This window comes from Grampus griseus, assembly GCF_964374135.1.
Source record: "Grampus griseus genome assembly, chromosome: 6".
Taxonomy (NCBI): Eukaryota; Metazoa; Chordata; class Mammalia; order Artiodactyla; family Delphinidae; genus Grampus; species Grampus griseus.
Window position 1 is genome coordinate 90,907,277 of NC_139000.1, and position 22,855 is coordinate 90,930,131.

Consider the following 22,855-nt stretch of genomic DNA (forward strand, 5'->3'; position numbering starts at 1 on the left):
CTCTAATTCAAAATAGTTTTGGAAGTTTTAGCCACAGCAATCAGAGAAGAAAAAGAAATAAAAGGAATACAAATCAGAAAAGGAGAAGTAAAGTTGTGGTTGTTTGCAGATGACATGATACCATACATAGAGAGTCCTAAAGATGCTACCAGAAATCTACTAGAGGTAATCAATGAATTTGGTAAAGTAGCAGGATACAAAATTAATGCACAGAAATCTCCTGCATTCCTATACACTAATGATGGAAAATCTGAAAGAGAAATTAAGGAAACACTCCCATTTACCAATGCAACAAAAAGAATAAAATACCTAGGAATAAACCTACCTAAAGAGACAAAAGACCTGTATGCAGAAAACTATATGACACTGATGAAAGAAATTAAAGATGATACAAATAGATGGAGAGATATACCACGTTTCTTGGATCGGAAGAATCAACATTGTGAAAATGACTCTACTACCCAAAGCAATCCACAGATTGAATGCAATCCCTATCAAACTACCAATGGTATTTTTCATAGAACTAGAAGAAAAAAATTCACAATTTGTATGGAAACACAAAAGACCCCGAATAGTCAAAGCAGTAATGAGGAAAAAAAATGGAACTGGAGGAATCAGACTCCCTGACTTCAGACTATACTACAAAGCTACAGTAATCAAGACAATGTGGTACTGGCACAAAAACAGAAATATAGATCAATGGAACAGGATAGAAAGACCAGAGAGAAACCCACGCACCTCTGTTCAACTAATCTATGACAAAGGAGGCAAGGATATACAGTGGAGAAAATAAAGTCTCTTCAATAAGTAGTGCTGGGAAAACTGGCCAGGTATATGTAAAAGAATGAAATTAGAACACTCCCTAACACCATATACAAAAATAAACTCAAAATGGATTAGAGACCTAAGTGTAAGACCAGACACTATAAACCTCTTAGAGGAAAACATAAGAAGAACATTCTGACATACATCACAGCAAGATCTTGTTTGATCCACTTTCTAGAGTAATGGAAATAAAATAAAAAATAAACAAATGGGACCTAATGAAACTTGAAATCTTTTGCAAAGCAAAGGAAACTACAAACAAGACGAAAAGACAATCCTCAGACTGGGAGAAAATATTTACTAACGAATCAACTGACAAAGGATTAATCTCCAAAATTTTCAAGCAGCTCATACAGCTCAATATCAAAAAAACAAACAACACAATCCAAAAATGGGCAGACCTAAATAGACATTTCTCTGAAGAAGACATACAGATGGCCAAGAAGCACATGAAAAGCTGCTCAATATCCTTAATCATTAGAGAAATGCAAATCAAAACTACAATGAGGTATCACCTCCTCACACTTAGTTAGAATGGGCATCATCAGAAAATCTACAAACAACGAATGCTGGAGAGGGTGTGGAGAAAAGGGAACCCTCTTGCACTGTTGGTGGGAATGTAAATTGATACAGCCACTATGGAGAACAGTATGGAGGTTCCTTGAAAAACAAAAAATAGAATTACTATATGAGCCAGCAATCCCACTACTGGGCATAAACCCAGAGAAAACCATAATTCAAAAAGACATATGCACCCCAATATTCATTGTAGCACTATTTACAATAGCCAGGTCATGGCAGTGACCTAAGTTTCCATTGACAGACGATGTGGCACATATATACAATGGAATATTACTCGGCTATAAAAAGAAACGAAATTGAGTGAGGTGGATGGACCTAGTCTGTCATACAGAGTGAAGTAAGTCAGAAAGAGAAAAACAAATACCGTATGCTAACAGATATATATGGAATCTAAAAAAAAAAAAAGTTCTTAAGAACCTAGGGGCAGGACAGGAATAAAGACGCAGACGTAGAGAATGGACTTGAGGACACAGGGAGGGGTAAGGGTAAGTTGGGACGAAGTGAGAGAGTGGCATGGACTTATATATACTACCAAATGTAAAATAGCTAGTGGGAAGCAGCTACATAGCACAGGGAGATCAGCTCAGTGCTTTGTGTCCACCTAGAGGGGTGGGATAGGGAGGGTGGGATAAGGAGGGTGGGAGGGAGGGAGACGCAAGAGGGAGGAGATATGGGGATATATGTATATGTATAGCTGATTCACTTTGTTATAAAGCAGAAACTAACACACCATTGTAAAGCAATTATACTCCAATAAAGATTTTTTTTTTAAAAAAAGACAACCACAAATGGTACAGGGCACTGGATAACTACATGAAAAAGGATAAATTAGGACTTCTATCTCACACCATATACAAAAAATTTACCCAAATGGATTAAAGACCTAAATGTAAGAGATACAACTATATAACACTTAGAAGGGAAAAATAGTTGTAAACCTTCATGACCTTGGATTAGTCAATGGTTTCTCAAATATGCCACCAAAAGCAAAACTGACAAAAGAAAAAAATAAATAAACTGGACTTTATCAAAATCTGTGCATGAGAGGACACTATCAAGAAAGTAAAAAGAAAAACCACAGAATGAGAGAAAGTATTTATAAACAGTATATCTGATAAGAGTCTACATCCAGAATATATAAAGATCACTTACAAGCCAACAACAAAAGATAATCCATTTTAAAAATGGGCAAAGGATTTGAATACACATTTCTGCAAAGAGAATATTCAAATGGCCAGCAAGCACACAAAAAGATTTTGGAGTTAGATAGTACAGATGGCTAAACAATATTATGACTATACTAAAAAACACTGAATTGTACTTTTAAAGTGGTTAAAATGGTAACTTTTAAGATGTGTGAAAAAAGAAAACAAATGGATAAATTCATTACTTTGGATTTGATAACAGATTCTTAGATATGACACCATACAAAACACCAAAAAGAAAAAAAGCTGATAAATCGGACCTAATTAACACAAACTTTTGTGCATCAAAGGACACCATAAAGAAACAGAAAAGCCAACCCACAGAATGGGAGAAAATATTTGCAAATCATACATCTGGTAAGAGTCTGGTGTCCAGAATATATAAAGAACTCTTACAACTCAACGAGAACAAACATCTTGATTCAAAAATAGGCAAAGGACTTGAATAGACATTTCTCCAAAGAAAAGATATAAATGGCAAATAAGCACAAAAAGATGCTCAACATCATCATCATAAGGGAAATGCAAATCAAAACCACAGTGAGATACCACTCTAAACTCACTAGGATGTCTATAAACAACAACAAAACAGAAAATAATAAATGTTGGCAAGGATACAGAGAAATTGAAGCCCTCTTACATTACTGATGGGAATGTAAAATGTGCAGCTCTATGTCAGTTGCTCAGATGGCTAATCATAGTTACTACATGACCTAGCAACTCTACTCCCTGACATACACCTAGGAGGACATGTTCACACAAAAACTTAGACAAGAATGTTTATAGCAGCATTATTCATAATAACCTAAAAGTGAAAACAATCCAAATGCCAACTGACATTTGATTGATACATTATCAATTAACTAAATAAAGAAAATGTGGTATATGCCACACAATGGAATATTCAGCCTTAAAAAGGAATAAAAATTGACACATGCTACAACACAGATGAACCTTGAAAACATGCTATGTGAAAGAAGCCAGACACAAAAGGTCACATACTGTATGATTCCATTTATATGAAATGTCCAAAATAGGCAAATCTATAGACATAAAGTATATTACTGGTTTCCAGGGGATGGGGATAGGGGGAATTGGTAGTGATTGCTAATGGGTATGGGGTTTCTCTTTTGGGATGATGGAAATGTTCTGGAATTAGATAGTGCTAATAGCTGTACAACCTTGTGAATAAACTAAAAACCACTGAATTGTACACTTTGGAATGGTTAAAATGGTTAATTTTATCTCAATTTTAAAAACCTACCTAATTTTAAAAAATGACATTTGTTATACTGGGTAAAGAAACTACAATTAAAAAAAAGAAACGAAACTACAATTTTGATAAGCAGTGGTAAAGAACAAAGACTCCATGAGAGCATCTTTTAAAAATTGTGGCAAAATATACCTAACATAAAATGGATCATTTAAACCATTTTTAAGTAGTTCAGTGGCATTAAGTACATTTACATTGTTGTGTAACCATCCTCACCATCCATCTCCAGAACTTTACCTGCAAAACTGAAACTCTACCCATTAAATAATAACTTCCCACTTCCCTTTCCCCTTAGTCCTGCAACCACTATTCTACTTTCTGTATGAATTTGACTAGATATTTCATATAAATTGAACCATATAGTATTTGTCATCTTGTGACTGCCTTATTTCACTTAGCATAATATCTTCAAGGTTCATCCACATTGTAGTGTATGTCAGAATTTCGTTCCTTTTAAAGGCCAAATAATATTCCATTTATGTATAATATATACCATATTTTCTTTATCCATTCATCCAACAATGGACACTTGGGTTGCTTCCACCTTTTGGTTGCTGTGAATGATGCTGCTAATAAATATGGGTGTACAAGTATGTTTGTATCCCTGCTTTTTAAAAAAAAAAAAAAAAAAAGTTGTGATCTCTTTTTGAAGATCACAACTTTTTGAAGGGAGATTTTGAAATGAAACTTATTTTGAAAATACACACATCTTCTTCATTAGCTTAAGGACTAAAAACTTATTTCAGTTGAAAGTCACCCAAAGGAGAACGCAAAGATCAATGGTACTGTTCGCTGTAAAGAAACACAAAAGACATAAAAGTATCCATTGCAAATTTATTATGCATTAGGAAGCTTAACTTAAAAACCAACAGCATAGTAAAAAGATATGTTATCTTTGTTCGCAGCAGAACAGGTTTCAAAATATATTTTCTTTTAAATGTATTCAGTCAGTACACAATCCTTTATAAAAGTTGTATATATTTTTTTCTGTCAATACCTTCATTACATTTATAAATACAAGATTTACATAGCACCCCATCAAAAAAAATTAAAACTCCTTATGAATATCTACATATATTTCATACCTATAAAACTTTCAAAGGAGTGCTGTGTTAAAGATGGGCCCTAGTTAATGGTCCACCTACTGGTGCAGGAAAACACATATAATCTAAAGTTTTCTTTGTCCATAAAACATCTCGAAAAATTAGCAAGACACTTATTTTGAAACTGAGCTTCTTAAACCATCATATTTTAGAAAGGAATTTACTGTGCATATTCCCATGAGATTCAAGTGGCAGATACATAGATGAAAATAAAGACTGACTGAAAACAAATGCCTACATAGAGCAGTTAAGGCAGGGGTGTGATGAATGAAAAACACTGAAAAGTAAGACACAGGAGATGTAGGTGGGAGCAAATATAGTAAGAATGCATTACACGAGTCTAAACTTGGATATAAACTCCACTGGTATCCAGTTACTAACTCTCATTCTCACCTAGGAATGTTTACATTGTTGAAAACTTTCTTACAAGCACCCTCCAATTTCTATGTTGCCAGAATGGCTGATGTATGTTTTTCTTCTGTAAAATCACCTTGGATCTAACCAAAACATTAGGCCCAGGAATCTGAATTGCTAGTTCTTCATGATTTAAATTTATTTAAAAAATTTCCTTCATCTGGTAAAGGTTATCACTAATCAATATTATTACTGTCCAGATGTGTATATGCTGAATTTCATTCTAGCCAAGAATAGGAAGTAGAGATAAGGAAAGGAGAGTAAGACTAGTTATTTGCTTGACCTTTGAACAAAGGCAATAGATCCCCGATACTGAGCAGCCACTCATAAACACCTATGGGCTAAACGGGCACAGTTCAGAGAAACAGGAGGGAAGAAAATATGGGATTCTTTATCTCAAATTTTGCCAGAGAAGGCAGTTGTACTATAATCCTGCACCTTCTACTGAAAAGGACATGGTCACTCTTACTCTGGAGTTATTAAAGGAAAGTCATCCTTTCTACCAGAGATGACTTTTTCTGAGTTTCGAAGTGTGGACTCCAGATAACTTTGAGAGTTGCATATTATTTGCAGAAAAGTATTTCAAACCTTAACTTGTTCTAACATATAAACAGAAAGAAAGAGAATGGTAGAAAAGGAACAGGAGGAGGAAGGGGCGGGAGACGAGGGATGGAGGTGGTTACTTCTCAAACTCAGCCCTGAAGCATGCCACTAGTATCTCTCCTCCAGCACCATGAAGTCTCCAGTGTGGTGTGGCTCCTCCATGGCTCTCAGAGATGGAGTCTACAGAATTCTAGTTTCTGCAGTTTATAGTTCAGTGCACTGATTCCCAGGCTCCTCGAAGGAAGAGAGCTCCCAGATGCTGCTGTCCTGCAGTAGTGGCTCAATGTCTTCATCACTGCCTCGTTCTATTGTGTTGGTCAGGCTGCCGCTGATGCTGTTGTTATGTTTTTTAATTCCACTGCCTTTACTGTATTCAGGGATGAATAAGGCAACCAGAAAAGACATAAGAACTATACATGCCCCAAATAAAAACGGTGGGCCTGGGATGACAGCTCCCTGATGGGTGTGGGAAACAAATGAAGAATCTGGTTAGTCTTTCCAATCAAAATTAGTCCTGGACGACCCCAAAAAAGCACACCACTGAGAAGTGAGTTATTTTCTCATAAGCAAATGTTCATTAAGTGTCATAGCAAATTCTAACAGAGCCTGGTGTCTGGAATATGATGGAGGGCAACTAATCACTGCTTTGTGCACCACTTTCCAACAGCTTAACCAAACTTTCCAACAGGTTAACCAAACATGTAAACAACAGTTATTTATCTCTAATCCTGCCCTGTGACCTGAGATCATTAACTATGTACATGAACAGTAATTCCAATTTTGTATAGAAATCTATATTAAATATAGCTTGGAAGGAGGGAAGTAATAGCAAATAAATAGTAGAAAAAGCACTCTAGCTCAAATTCTAGCTGGAATTTTAGGTCATTTCATCTTTTATTTGGCCTGAGCTTCACCAGAGGACAGCATTCTGATCAGAGTAATTATATAGGTGAAAACAGAATCTGAACAAAGTTAAGACAAATCTTTTATATAAGATATTAAATCACTGAAATGATCCCTCCCTAGTCCCAGGAAGCAATGAACATAGCACTTACTACTGTCAAATACAATAGTATTATAAAAATAAGAACACTTTCCAAATTTAAGGTCAGAAGATTTTGCTATAATCAGACACAACTGCTATTGTAAACCTAGACTTATTACCAAATTACCTGCAGGGCAGCATTGTTAGAATTCAATTCCAGTTCCAACTCAGTCAGTTCCACGTGGAACATGTAGAATATGAAGCCATACAGGGCTGGCCCCAGGCCATTACACAGTCCTCTTATTCCAGTTATGATACCTTGGGCAACTCCTAAGTCAGAAAAAAGAGAAGGGAGCCAGTCTTCTCAGATAAGCATCTCAAGACTGGAGACTTAACAGTACTTTCTTACTAATATGAAATACTGCTTCTGCTGGACTGAGTAGTCTGGGCTGTGGAAAGGATATTTTAGGGACTTTACCCATCATATTTTCATTCATTGCACAAATGTTTCCTTGGTTTTCTATGTCCTTTTAATGTTGTCCTCACTCAATGTCCTAAGATCTATAGGGTATGAAATGACAGTGATGTTTCTAAAATCCTTTTGAGGCTGAATTCCCTAACAGCAGATCTTCCTATAATCAGGGAATAATAAAAAAGTTTTAATATTCTCCATTTATAGGCAATTTACACTTTTCTGTGGATTGAGATTTTCCTTTTCTACTCACTTAATGGCACTTTTACAATAAAAATCTGCCCTTTGCCTCTTGTATCCCTGCCCATGTGTGAGTCCACAGAGGTCCTGATGCTGTGTGCTCCCAGCACCTTCAGACAGATTCTGTTCCTCACAGTGACCTCCATATTCCAGGTCCATCTCCCTGTACACCTCTACTGAAAAATCCAAGTGCTAATTTCTAGATATCTCTGGTATCTAATGTGGCAGGTCAAAAATTAGCTTGAATCATGAGATGAATATTTCTGTAAATCAAAAATGGTCAAATATAATTCACCCTAATACAGTGTGTTCTAATAAGTTTATATGCTGACATTTAGAAACATCTGTATTAATACATGTAAGCATAAAAAAAGCCAAAGAAAATTCATGCCCTGAGAGATAGGATAGTGTCTCTTAGATGCCAAGGCAATGCCCATCCTTCACAGATAGCTCATGCCTTTACTTTAAGCACAACACCTCCCCAAGGATGCAGTCAGCTAAGTTAACATAACCAGGGTAACACACAGAATTTGTGGTCTTCAAATGATACTGCTATGTTTAAAATAGATAACCAACAAGGACCTACTGTTAAAAAAAAAAAAAAACATTAAAAAAAAGTAGATATGAATAAGATGGCTAATTTCTGATGCGGAAAAATAGTTCCAATGAATAAACTAGCTTTTCCAATCTAGTTTTTAATTGAAACTTTAGAAGTATCTCTAAGGCATTAAAATTTTTTTCTTCTAAAATTCACTACTTCCTGACTACAGTCAGGTAAGCCATTAAGTGATGGTGAAAGAAAAGGACTAATTTTGGCAGTAGGAACTGCTTGATAGGGAAGCCAGAGGCACAAGAAGGATGAAGAGTCTAGACAGAGTGCTACTCTACACAGTCATCTTAATTTTGTCTCTCACTCTGCATCCAATTATCAAGAACTACTCAGATTTATTTTTCTTTGTCCACTCAAAGAATCATTTCCTAAATTGAGTAATGGACTTTGAGTGATTCCAAATTAAAGAAATTTCAGTGATTAAATAAAGACCTCATTGTTTTACTAACTAGTCTGTTAAAATATGATTAAAGTCTAGTAAATTCTAACAGTGACAAATAAAAGAGGAGTCAAAACTGAAAAGAGAAAATGGATAACTATCTTAGTATTCTGACCTGCTGAGTCCAGATTTCAAAAATATGATCAAAGATCAAAGTAGGAAGGAAAACAGAATTTTCCTATTTGCCAAAGTAAATAGGTATGATTGTTGAGCAGGACCACATGGCTGTAACCTCTTGCTTTGTTAATGTGAAGAGAGAGTCAGAGTTGCTCATGCTTATGGCAGGTACGTCTCCGTTGAAGGAGGAAAACAGTGACCTCACCTTGCTGATCTGACTCTGCATTCCGAGAGACGAGGGCACTGACTGCTGGAAATGTGATGCTGGACATGGCGGCCACGGTCCCTGCTGCCCACATCATCCTGCAATGACAGGACAGGCTGCGGTCAGGGAGCAGGCCAGCCCCAATGAGCTTGCTGTTCAGAGTACAATCAATGGCAAAAGCACTAAATGCTTTCTGTTTTCTTGTGTTAAGTTGCATTTATTTTTTTCCTCTTTAAAAATGGATTTTTTTTTTTAACCTAGAAGGTTATGCATCTGTTTATACTGATCACTTCACGGGCTGGGAAAGTTTCATTTCTTTATTTTACCTCTGTCAAATCTGTTCTTCTTCCTAGTTTCCCTATTACCGTATTTAGATGCAAGCTCAATGAAATGCAGAAGGATTTCTTGTTCCTATAAATACCACATTTTCACTACCAATTTTCCACTTTTTTCTTTGTACTTCTCAAAGGCTCACCTCCATACTGTCTTTGAGCTGCTCAGTTTTCTACCCCTCAATAAAGTGTTGTGTGTCACCTACAGAAAAAGTTGGTGGCACATAACACTTCAGAGACCTGAAGTTCAGGATGACATCCTGCAGACTTCCAAGTGTGCTTCCTTTAGACCTTTGTTTTTTTCTCAATGAAAGGGACCTACATGTGTGTCAGTATTAGGCGTTGAGTGTGAGCAAAGTGAGGCCCCAACTGGGCTTAAAACCTGCTTGGCCAGACTCTCTGGGGGATGACATGCACGTCCTTACTTAAAAGGAAAAACCCTTTAGGTTGACAGAATCTTTCTAAGGTAGCATGAGTTTGACTGAATCAGCTACTGAATCAAAGTTCATGGGATGAAATTAAGATTTCCAAGAACAAAAAGAATCAACCACTGACCACCTAAAGCATTTCGAGTTCTTCTAAATTGTGTCATCCATTTATGACTGCAAAATGGGGACCAATTCAAATATCTAAAACGGAGATATGGACTCTAGTATTTGGTAGCCAGGCACATAGGGAAACTTGCCACACAACAAAATAGCACTCAAAATTCTTTTTATTTCTTCTTATTCCACAGGGCTTAATTTGACCTTCCTTCCTCTTAATGGGAATCTAATACATTAGGAGTAATAACTGATCAGGATATACAAGATTCTGGAGGAGATCTCAGTGTTCATCTAACTCATATGCTTTGTATTATAAAGGTTATGTCACTGTCTAAAGTCACTCAGCTAATGATAGTAATAAATCCCACCATAATCAGTCATTTTTCCTTGTCTTCTTGTTTTGTTTTTGCCTATAATGTGTTGTCTCCAAAAACTGACAAATGTGTTTAAAAATTAGGCATAAAACTTTTTTTTGGAGGGTCGGAGGAAGTAACAACTCACTGAAAGCCTGCTGAGGTGAAGGCAATCTATACAAATAATCCTAAATTACCAGCTCTACCCTTTCCCAAATTAAGTCTAAACAGTTTTTGAAATGTTGAATACACTATGCCAGTAAAATAACTCCTGCTTCCTTCACATCACACTCAACTAATTCGAGCTCCTCTAAAAGATACATCTGTCTATTAGTTCATAAGAATCTATGGGAGAGGCTTACCATGCCTGAGATCCAAAACCGTACCAGGCTAACTGGAACATCTGAAAACCCAAACCAAGGAGAACGGTGTTCTTATTCCCCAATGACCTCATCAAGATGGTAAGAAAGACCGTCTGCAAAGCAAAGGGGATAATCCTGAGTAATCATATGAATACAAGCACAAGATCTGATGCAAGTTCTGTGGGGAAGCCCATTAATGGTGACCAAGAATCTCAAAATAGCAGACCACCTGACCTAAGACCTTGGAGGCCATGCAGTACTGATGTAGCTCAAAAGGGGTGAAACTTCGGGGCCTTCCCAGACTAACCTGGGCTCAGGGCCTTCGGCCTCCTCCCCAGAAACCTGTTTATCTGGTGCTTATCACTTCCCAAAAGGTCATCACAGCTGTTCAACAGTTACTGTGATTGAGAAGAAAATGCCTCTGTCTCTTTGGAGAAATGCCAATAATTTAACTACCAGTGAATAGCAAACCCCTGATGAACATTTACAGAGTATGTGGGATTTTGGTGGGGGTTAACAGTTTCACAAAGTTGGACTGATACAAATGTGATTTTAACAAATATATACTCTACTAAAAACTTAGGTGATATAGCCTGAAAAGGCATAGGATAAAAGGTGAATCTGGGCTAACTGACTAACCAGAGTTAATATAAAAAACAAGCCAAAACCATAAGCAACTTGAAAGTTTAACATAATTTACATTTGCTGATACAGTTAAAAAAAATAAAAGGCCCTTGGTTTGATGCATTCCTATAAGCCTTGTCAATTCTAATATTTGGGCAAAGCAGTTTTGCAGGCTTCTCATTTCTCTTTGAAAGAGTTATCACAGAAGAATGCTCCACCTGGCCTACCATGCTTTAAAGCAGCATATAGCGGTTCCAGGAAAATAGCCTCATAATAGTCCCATATGATATAGTGAATGCACCTAAGCATATCAATGAATTAATTTAAAGCACATATGCCCTGCCTTTTGTGGTCCTATAATAGATGGGGAAACGTTTAATAAATACTCTTTACTCATTACATATATCCTAACATACTGACTTACCACCATTTCTTCAGTCCTGGGGATAGCAAGGATTGTAATAGTTACAAAATTTCATTTCTGCTTTTCACCTTCATTACTTTTCAATATTAAAATAACATTGAAACATTTTTCTGGTTAATTTTGCAATACTGGAGTTAGATTGTGGCTGGTGGTTGTAAAAGCAAATTTTTATTTGCTGAATTGATCCATTAGAGGTAACAACACATGCTCTACAAAGTATTGAAAAGTTGTGTTAAATTCCTCCTAAATCATAACCTTAAGATTCTATTAAAAATGGAATAACTCTATGGTCTGTATCCATTGTCAGTTTACTGGGTTTGATATTGTACCACAGGACACAAGATGTTACCATGGCAGAGGAGGAGGGGAACTGAGGTAGTGATGCAGGAGATCTCCATGAATATTTCTTTGCAGCTTCCTATGAATCTACAGTTACTTCAGATTAAAAACACTAAAAAAAAAAAAAAAGGATGGGTAAAATAACACTCACCTGAGCCACAATAGAAAGAATTCCTACCATAGCTATGAATGCTGCAATTTTAACAGATCCAAAACCTATGACCTGTGGAAATGAAAACACTTTGTAATACAGATATTATAAAAATAAGGAATGTTATGTTCCATTAAAGCCATAAAATAAAATAGTTGAGGAAAGTTCATAAAACCTTGACAATGGCAAATTAGGCAGTGCTCAAAGTTGAACCTATTTAACCAATAATTTATATCTAAATCTGTCATAAGAAATCATTATAAGTGGCACAACTTAATTTAACAAATATTAAATATTAAGATAGTATTTTCTATTGTAGGCCTACCTATTTTTTTCATATCCATCCCCATCTGCAACTCACCAAGAGACAAACATAACATTATCAAGCGTTGGAGAGAACATGAAGAAAATGATTCGATTTTTGATGCTGCCAACACAGAGTATGCTCACTGGCAAAGTCAGTGGCTCTCAACTTTGGCTGCACATTAAAATCATGTGGGCAACAGAGAAGGGGAGAAGAGAAGAAGGGAGAGAGGAGAAATGAGATGCTGGAATCCACTTGAGACCAATTAAATCAGACTCTCTGGGCCCAGACACAGGTATGTTTTAAAAAGCTTCCATGGTGATTCTAATTCTAATAGGCAGCCAAAGTTAGCTGGTAATGATTTCTAAGCCTCTTAATCTTAACAGCAGCTCCGAAATGCCTACTAAAACTTTTAAGTTTTAAATATCAAGTTTTTATTTGCCCTATCTATTGAAACTTTATAAAATTCCAAAAAAGCTTTAAAAATTATTGTATACAATCTTCACATTTCATAAATGACCGTGTTGCTTCAAGTTACACAACGAGCTAATAAAAAGAGTTAGAGTTAGAACCTCTGGTTCCCAAACCAGTGCTGCTGACATTAATAATATCCTATTACTCTCTAATCAAATGCAATTTTTAAAAATTGGAATCTATTTCTCAGTCTAATTTGTAAATATATATATATTTTTAATTGAAGTATTGTTGATTTAAAATGCATCAGTTTCTGCTGTACAGCAAAGTGACTCAGTTATGCATAATATACATTCTCTTTTATATTCTTTTCCATTACGGTTTATCCCAGGACACTGAATATATAGTTCTTTGTGCTATACAGTAGGACCCTGTTGTCCATCCATTCTATATGTAATAGTTTGCATCTACTAACCCCAAACTCCCAGTCCATCCCTCCCCACACCCCCCGTAAATATACTTTTTAAAACAGCTTTATTGAGACAGAATTAAAATACCATACAATTCACCCATTACAAGTGTACAATTCAATGGTTTTAGTTTTATATTCACAGAGTTGGGAAATTATCACCATGATCAATTTTAAAAGCTCTCATCACTCCTCAAAGAAACATCGTACCCCATTAGGATTCCCATTCCCCCAGCCTACTCTACCACCTAGCCAGTAATCTACTTTCTATCTCTATGGATTTATTTATTCTGAGCATTTCATACAAATGGAATCATACTATATATGGTCTGGCTTCTTTCACTTATAATGTTTTCAAAGTTCACCCATGTTGTAGCGTGTATCAGTGCTTCATTGCTTTTTACTGCCAAATAATAACATTCCATTGTATAGATATTTCACATTTGTTGATCCATTTCATCAGTTAATAGGCATATGGGTTGTTTTTACTTTTTGGCTACTATGAATAATAATTTGTGTAAGAGTTTTTGTATAGGTATGTGTTTTCAATTCTCTTGGCTATATACCTAGAAATAGATTTGCTGGGAACTCTATGTTGAACACTTTGAAAAGGAGACATGTTTTTTCACTTTCTTCCTTGGACTTTCCCATTTTTCCTACATTATTTTCTATATTAAATGCAAATTTAATGTAATTTAATATATGCATATATAATTTTCTACATTAACCACACTATCTCACCACTCTTCCGTCCGAATCTCCAGCATCCACCCACCATAATGAGCAAAAGCAAAAATAAAACTGCTTGAAAAAAGTTTTACTTAAACGTGCCACCATATAAAATATTATAGTCTCATACTCTCAGGAAAACTATGAGAATGGAGAATTTAACGAATTTTATTTAAAAATATCTCTAAAAATAGAGGAATTTATCTTAGGAGGAGGCTTGCTCTGACAAAGTGAAGTAAACCATTAGCAGGAGGACTTCTAGTGAAATCAGTAAAAGACCAAGACAGGATTGCAATGGAAGGCAACTCAGGTCTTAGCAATCCCAGAGACCTAAAACAACAGTTGGAAAAGGGAACTTTTTTTTTTAATTGCTGTAAGTCAATTGCCTTTTGGGGAGGACAAAGTGTAATTTTTTTGTGTGCGGTACGCGGGCCTCTCACTGTTGTGGCCTGTCCCGTTGTGGAGCACAGGCTCCGAACACGCAGGCTCAGCGGCCATGGCTCACGGGCCCAGCTGCTCCGCGGCATGTGGGATCTTCCCAGACCGGGGCACGAACCCGCGTACCCTGCATCGGCAGGCGGACTCTCAACCACTGCGCCACCAGGGAAGCCCAAAGTGTAAATTTTTAAAGAGAAAAATCAGAAGGGAGAAAAGATTATTTTGGTTATTGTTTGTGAGCCACCTTGAAGTCTACAGTGGTGTTGAGCTATGGCCTACTACAGATGGCTAAGCAAGCTGGCTGTGATCAGACCCAGGGGTCAGGGCACTTCTGAAATAAACTTTACCTCTCTGTGAAATTTAATGGGTATTATTAAAGATTTAATAAATTCTGTTTCTACTAATTCTCTTTCTGTATAACTCTCAAAGAAATTTTTTCCACAGTAAACATTTTATTGTGTTTTTAAAATTATTGCACTAAAGGTCTCCTGACTACTAATTATATGTCAGCACCTACATTTATAACTAGAAGCAAGTTAACACATTTTTTTTCTCTACAGTGTTTTCCCACAAAACACCTCTAGCCAGATCCCAATCTCTGGTTTTCCTCATGTTCAAAAGCTACTAGGCACTCACTACTCACCTGCCTGAGATAGAGGAAAAAACTTGAATACTGTCCAGCCTCAGGAAGGTATGAAAGAAAAACGGTGATGCAGATTAGTAAGACAGTAGAATCTTTTCCAACTTTCTTCAGTGACTAGGAATAAGCAGAAACAGAAACATATTAAAAGCAAATAGATACTGATGTCACTGATATTCTGGGATATTGGCTGCACTGTTTTGATCTATTAAGGTGGATAACAAAAGATGAATGGATTATAAAAGGAATTGAGCCTTAACATTAAATCTATCACCATCTCTTTAAGGAGGTTACAAGTCCTAATTTCAGAGGTATGTTTCAAATATTACAGCTTTCTCTCTTTGTTAACAATACTGGTTCACATCCTGAAACAGACCCTGAACGTCCTATGAACAGACCCTGAAAAAACATTGCTCCAGAACCTTTTAAGAAAATCTCCTCTCTCTCTTTCATTCATAATACAACTCCTTTAAAGCCATAAACAGTACAGTGTTTTCATTACACATAAATTTACTCTATTTTTTTAAATGTTAGCATTAAATTTGCCTTTAAAATTGGTAGACAAAAAAGTATGCTCCAGCCATGGGGTCAGTGACGACAAGATTCTCTGACCAGTAACAACTTTTTGAATGTTACAACCTTGTCCAAAATCCTATACTCCTCTCTACACAGGATGTTTGAGTAGACCAAAAGGTGCACCAAAAGTTGTCTACAGAGTGTAGAATTCTGCAGTGCATTCTAGGTGATCATAACTGTAACCTTCACATAATTAAAAGCAAAAGTAGCTAATGTCTATTGGGACCCTGCTATATACCAGACACTAGACTGGTTAATTTATATACATTCACTGCAATCCTCGTAACAGCCCTGAAAAGTAAGCCACAATAGTTCCACTTCACAGAGGAATTTCTCTGTGTAGCTTGACAAGGTGGGAGGTCTGACTGGCTCCACTCCTGGTTTCCTTTTCTCCACACCTACTTCTTGATATCTGACATTACAGCACAAACAGAATGAGCAGGGTCCCCAGGTCATATAATGAGGGAGCTTTTTAGAAAAGAATTTCTCATGAGTTAGTTTTTTTATATGTATTTTTCCTAAAAGGTAAACTTAAGGGAAAAATGCAAATATCAAATCTCTGGTTATATTTTTCCGCACATATTTTCTTCAAGAACAATTTCAAACCAGAGAAGGTGGGGAGAGAAGATTCTTCTTCTCAGTACTTTTTCTAGTTGTTAATGGGATTCCCCCATGACAAAAGAGAAAACAAAGACTCTACTCAATCTGCAAAAGACAAGTTCAAAGCCTCTGTTCAACGTGGGTGTATGTTAACAACTTAGATAATAACTACTTTAGTCGGTCCAAATGTATTTAACCTTTTTGAATTTAAGTGAATCGAAACAACCTCTTCAAATGGCCACTTTCATTTATTTTGTTAAAAGAAGGATGAAAACAACTATGCAAAAAGAAAAAAACCTTCCTTCCCAAGTCTTCATCAGGGATAAACTGGACATTTCTTGTCTCTTCCCACAGGATAACCACGTTTGACTTAAGAAGTAGCAATTCTATATATTCCTTGGTATACAGTCTACCTCATTCCCTTACTTGCAAATACATTTTTTCTATTTTTACTGGAAAAAAAAAAATAGATCAACAACTGCTAGGATGCTTGAGGCTGCAGGAATGTTCTTTTATTTGCATGGCTTAGAAAGATATTTAGGAAAGTAAATGTTTTCATGTTTTTATTTACCGCAAAAGGGTCTGCTTGTTTCCAAGAAATCTGAGCTCCCCAGGAAAGAGGTCTCATTTTCTCTGGCAAAGATTCTGGAACAGCCAATAAGATGAAGCAGATGTCCAGAAGAGCCACCACTGTGGCCACCAGCACAACAAGGCTGTCTCCATAACTGGCGGACAGGTATGCTCCAATGGCTGGGCTGCTGACCAGACTGGCTGCAAATGTGGCTGAGACCTATGGAAAAAGCACACTCTCACCCAGGGTCCCATCTGCTGCAGGTGCACAGCTATATTCCTGTTCTCATCCAGGTTCCCACAGGTACATACCTAAAGTCATCCATCCCTGGCTTTAAAAAGACAAAAGGATTGTGCTGCACACAACTTTTAAGAATGAAAAAGAATGAAAGTAATTTTGTTTTAAGGACTTGTTCATAAGCTATTAACTAATTGGAGTTATTCTAGAAAGCTACAAGAATACAAAATAATGATTTGTTAGAAATAAAAATTGTAAAACCTTCCCCATAAATAAAATATACATGTTTTAATCTTCTTTATTTGGGGAATGGGGATGTAGAGAGAAAGGTATGAAAAAAATTTCTGCAGGGTTGATGATAAAATCTACAAATTACTCAGAGACTAGGCTTGATTTCATCTTCCAAAAACATGTACTGTTTCACCATTTCATTAGCACTGAGAGGGGGAAAAATCTCTGGTAATCTTAGAAAAAGCTATAACAACAACAAAAAATCCGAAAAGATTTGTTGAGGGAGATGTCAAAGCTTTTTAAATGGAGAAATCCCCAGGCTAGGGACTTTTGTCATGCTGTCATCCCCAACCTCCACCTAATACCAGAGACCACTGACTCAACTGATCACCCTTGCAACTTGAATCCATGTGAAGCTTCTTCACACTGCTTTCCTACAAGCACGTAGAAAGCTCCCTTTATTCTGAAATGTAATCTGAATGTTCAGAAGCTTAAATGGGTAGTCTCCAAATTATAACCAGACTGAGTGTCAAAAGCACATTTATAATAAGTTGGTTATTTAAACTTCTAATGGATTTTAACAGAAACTACAGAAATCATTATCTATGATTGAAATTATGACTCCTGGGTAGCCAATAACATTTTTTCTTCATCCATCACCCCCCAACTGAATGTGATAATACAACGTATTGGAAATTAGTATTATACTAAAAATATTATAAAAGCCAAAAGTAAAAAAATTTCTGGAGAAAAAAAGGGAGTATAGAGAATTCTAATTTGGGGAACAGGAATTCCCTGGTTCAATATTTATTGAGCATCTACTATGTGCCAGATAAATAAGAAGACAGAGCTCCTGCCCTTCAGGGTTTTTCATTTTATTTAAGAAGATCAAGGCAATCATGTAACTTTATATTATAAATTGCAATGACATGCAAACAGCTATGGGAGCACTCCTGCAGCATCCTCACGTGCTACGGAAGCACTGCTGCAGGGTCCTCAGGTGCTAATACTAACAACATCATACCTGCACAAAATGGGTCATTCATTCATTTATTCATAACAGTTTTCCACTACTTAATCCTTATCAAATTACTGTATGTAAATTGAGAAGATATTCTACAACTCAATATACAAATAAAGAAACAATATATGTCTTAAGTTCACATAGATGAGCAAGAACTGGAAGCCATTTTCCAATTTCTCAAATTAATCTTTCTCACTAAAATGCACAGACTTAGACCTAAATTTCAGCTAAAAGTGCTTCTATAATTCCACAGCATTCCAAGTGTAAAGAATCTAAAGATCATGGAGTATACAGAAGAAAACACTCAATCATTTATTTCGTTATTTGTCAAAGACATTTCTAATTCTACTATCATAATTCTATTCTAGCCAATTGGACATTTTCTAAGATAAAGACTGTTCAATAACTCAAGATTTGGTCATTAAGAACAATGGAATTGGGCTTCCCTTGTGGTGCAGTGGTTGAGAGTCCACCTGCCGATGCAGGGGACACGGGTTCGTGCCCCGGTCCGGGAGGATCCCACATGCCGCGGAGCGGCTGGGCCCATGAGCCATGGCCATTGAGCCTGCGCGTCCGGAGCCTGTGCTCCGCAACGGGAGAGACCACAACAGTGAGAGGCCCACATACCGCAAAAAAAAAAGAACAATGGAATTAAATTATTATCTATATAACAATAATTTAATATATAAGAATACACGATACATCAGTTTTGAATAGAAAATGACTGCCTTCTTTACTAAGCTCCCCCACAAATTTGAAGGGGATACAGTAACTACTTCAGATATAAACAAGAGGGATAAATAATGATTGATTATGAGATTAATGCTCATTATCAATAAATGATGCACTCCAAACCATGGTAAACTTTTAAATTCATCTTTCCCATCCATGTGATGTATCCTGCAACACTGCTCTAAGGGAGAAGTGCTCTATTTTCTGGTATTTCCATAATTCAAACATTTGTACACTGCCATGGAGAAATTACCAAAGGCAGAAATCTTAATGAGAATCTTTAAGTCTTGCAAACCACGAAAAAGACATGAGCATTATTATTTACAAGTCTATGTATCTGAAGACTTGAAAGCTTCATAACTTGACTTAGATGGTACCGCAAGGCAAATTCTCTCAGACACAGAGGGGCAGGCCTATCCCCTCCTCCTAACACAGCCCAATTTGTTTAGGTCCTACAGTGCTCAGGATTTCCTCCTCCCATCTCTCTGTCTACTAATGCCCACCTATAATACCCTAATCTTCCTCCCTCCATTCCCTTAGCGGTCCACTGAAGCAGGTATAACACTTAAAGATCAGTTTAATTTCTTCAAGTATGCAAAAAGTAAAACATAATTATTATATACATGTAGTAATAGTGAGAAACAACAGGAATTTAGTGGGAAAAAATCTGTTATTAAAATATTTAATAATGAATACTCTGAGAGCCAATTTAATCATGTGGAATATGGAAATGAAAATAAAAAGGTTAGTCACCAAATTTCAAATATCAGAAGGGGACAGGGAGCAGCAGTGGTTTCCTAATTGTTTTATTTGATTAGTTACATTGCTCAATAAATATTTGTTGAATGAGTTTCTGAGAATCTATGGCCCCATGAAATTCTATGTAAAATGTTGCATCTTTCTTAAAACTTAAAGCAGCCTACTTGCTTAGTTTGTGTATTTATCTAAAATCCCTCTTTAACACTCAATACGACACGAGTGAATAAATCTAAAGGATGACTTCACCACAACAGTCTCTCAATGAGCATTAACTTAAATTCATTATTGCAGCCATTGAAAGAAATTACCACTTTTCTTTGTTTACTGGAGGAGTTTCAGTAAGGAAGATATACATATATATTCTTTAACAGATCTCAAAATGCTTCTTAGAATTTCAGCTAGACTTGATTGACAATCCTATAATTAACTGGCAATAAATCCTCCTATATCTGTAAGGTAGCCTGCAAGCTTTTTTTCTTTTACTTTTTTCAGGTTTGTCATCTCAACATCTGACATGTAGAGGTAAATGTAAAGGTTAGCCACTGGCCAAATCCTGGGTCCTGTGACCAAGTCCAGGAAGCCTTACATGCTGGCTGAGGGCACACTTCAGTAGGGCGCTCCTCTCACTAACTTCTCTCAACATACCTACGAACAGCCATTATTATAATTGCCATTTTACAGATGAAGAACTGAGCTGGAGACAGGGGAACTAAGTCATGATCACTTTGGTTCCAGAACTCTCTCTCTCTCTGAAATCTTTCCTAAGTACGACTGCTTAGCACAACAGCTTCATGAGGGGTTTTTCTGGTGGAAGCAAGGAACAAAAATCGAACAAAATTGGAGGGAAATGAGTGTTTTCTGTGATGTTGAGAAAAGCTGCACAAGTGTGATAAATGAGGCTTCTGGCACCCCTCAAATCTGCTGACCGACCCTGAGAGCCCACCTTGAACACCCTGCCTTCTTTGAAGCCTTCCTATCTGCTTCTCCCTCTATCCTCCTCCGCAGTACTCTGGAGATGCCCCTGTTTTAGGACATGACATGAGAAACGTTCAGGGAAGGAGGGAAGAAGGAAAGGAGAGAGCAAGTAATAGCTACAGGGTAAGTGGGGTCGAAGGAGAAGTTTTTAAACTACTGATGTCTAAAGTCAACAAAGTAAAAATTGCTGTTGTGTTCTGTGGAACAGCAGTGACTGACTTATATGTCCATCATTGATCCATACAATTATTCATTCAGTCAACACTGAATGACTACTTACTGTCTTCTAGGAAGTGGGATTTAAAAGAAAAAGTAAGACTCAGGAGAGAAGTCACCTGAGTTTCTGGCATTCAATCCCCCTCCAAACATTCAACAACCCAGCCAGATCATCTTTCTTCTTCCATCTTCTTACTATAAACATTTCAAACACAGGAAAGTGGAGAGAAGTGCACACTGCACACTGAAGGGGAGCAGAATAAGCCACCCCAAAATGTGCCACTTTGGCATGTAGATTGTTTTTAGCTGAAGGCAATTAAGACCCAGGAGACTCAGGAAAAGCTTTTTACCTTTCCCTTAACAGCCTAAAAGAATTTAGACAGGAGGCCTATGCCAGGAAGAGAGCAAATAGTAAAGATAACTTTTTATATCAGACTTATCTGCATGGAATGGCAAACATTTGTTTACCAGATATTTGCTCTCATCTTCCTGTGAATTGTCTTCCTTCCCTTTGAAGCCCCAGACCCCTACCCTCTTTCTCCTTAGCTCAGGATGGTATATAAGCCTCAATTGCCTGACTTTCCTTGAGTATCTCACATCTTTGTGGGACTCCCATACAAATGAAATTAAATTTGTTTTTCTCCTGTTAATCTGTCTTACGTCAATTTAATTATTATGCTGGCCAAAGAACCTAAAAGGGAAGAAGGGAAAATTTTTCCTGTCCACACCCAATTACCCCAAGAGGTTCACACACTGAACACATACCCACAAATGCTCGCCTGTCATCTTTTCCCCTTGAACCACTTAAGTAATTTTCAGAGTTGTGACACTCTGACCTAAATGGCTTCAGCCTGCCATCTTCTACAGGTCTTTCTTCCCCTATGTAACCACAGTGCCATTACCTTGCCTAAGAAAATTAGAAATGATTGTCAATTACCCAAAAAAGTTCTCCTATAACTTTTGTTTTACACTCAGCAATTATTTGCTGAATGAATGTAGTCCTTTTTCTGTAGTACCATGTCCCAAATAAGTGCCCGAGTCACACAACTAGCAATACAGTAACAATGGATTAACATGGCTGAGGTTTTATCACCTCTCCAATTCTTATTAGGTACACAGAGACCTATGATCGTAGCACTTGTTTACTGTTATGTTTCCTCAAGAGATTAGCTAACAAGAAACAAATCAAACCAACTTTAGAAAAACTTTGCAACTGACAACTCAACACATCCTGCCAATCTTACAACACTAAAACCAGAAAATAAATTACTAGCAATTTCTATCTTGCTATTTTTAACTTCTCATAAGTCTCCTTTTTCATTTCAATTGCTTTGGATTTTCTTTTACATAAGTCAATATTTAACACTATTTTAATAAAATCTCACTTTCCAGTGAATTTTTAGTAGAATGTTCATTATTTCTCTGATTAAAAAACAATCTATTATCTTACCCATCCATAAGCAGTACTTCGCTCATGCTCCTGAGTAACATCAGCTACATAGGCAAATATCACAGAGAACGTGACTGAGAAGACTCCAGACATGGAAATCATTGCAAAATACCACCTATAAAAAGATTATTTTAAACACCCATGAGAGAGGTAGTGTATACACACTTTTATAACCAAAGCCAAAGATACCATGTAAAGACTATAAACCAACAAATAAATTTAAAAAATACATGTATATTTAAAGATATAGAGGACAACTAATAAAATTATAATCAAGATGGAGAGGA

The 22,855-nt window shown here is 36.6% G+C and overlaps 1 protein-coding gene across 1 annotated transcript in view; it reads right to left on the bottom strand.

The window, feature by feature from the left end:
- Positions 1-4,705: 4,705 nt before the first annotated feature.
- Positions 4,706-22,855, bottom strand: part of MFSD14B (major facilitator superfamily domain containing 14B) — an 81,792-nt gene continuing 63,642 nt past the window's right edge. The window contains exons 5-12 of the mRNA XM_082656536.1: positions 22,569-22,683; positions 16,945-17,163; positions 15,201-15,314; positions 12,204-12,275; positions 10,666-10,778; positions 9,074-9,171; positions 7,178-7,320; positions 4,706-6,461 (exon numbers count right to left, since the gene is read on the bottom strand). Coding sequence (XP_082512662.1) covers positions 6,210-6,461; positions 7,178-7,320; positions 9,074-9,171; positions 10,666-10,778; positions 12,204-12,275; positions 15,201-15,314; positions 16,945-17,163; positions 22,569-22,683 — 1,126 coding nt within the window. The 3' untranslated portion in view covers positions 4,706-6,209. The remainder of the gene's footprint in view (positions 6,462-7,177; positions 7,321-9,073; positions 9,172-10,665; positions 10,779-12,203; positions 12,276-15,200; positions 15,315-16,944; positions 17,164-22,568; positions 22,684-22,855) is intronic.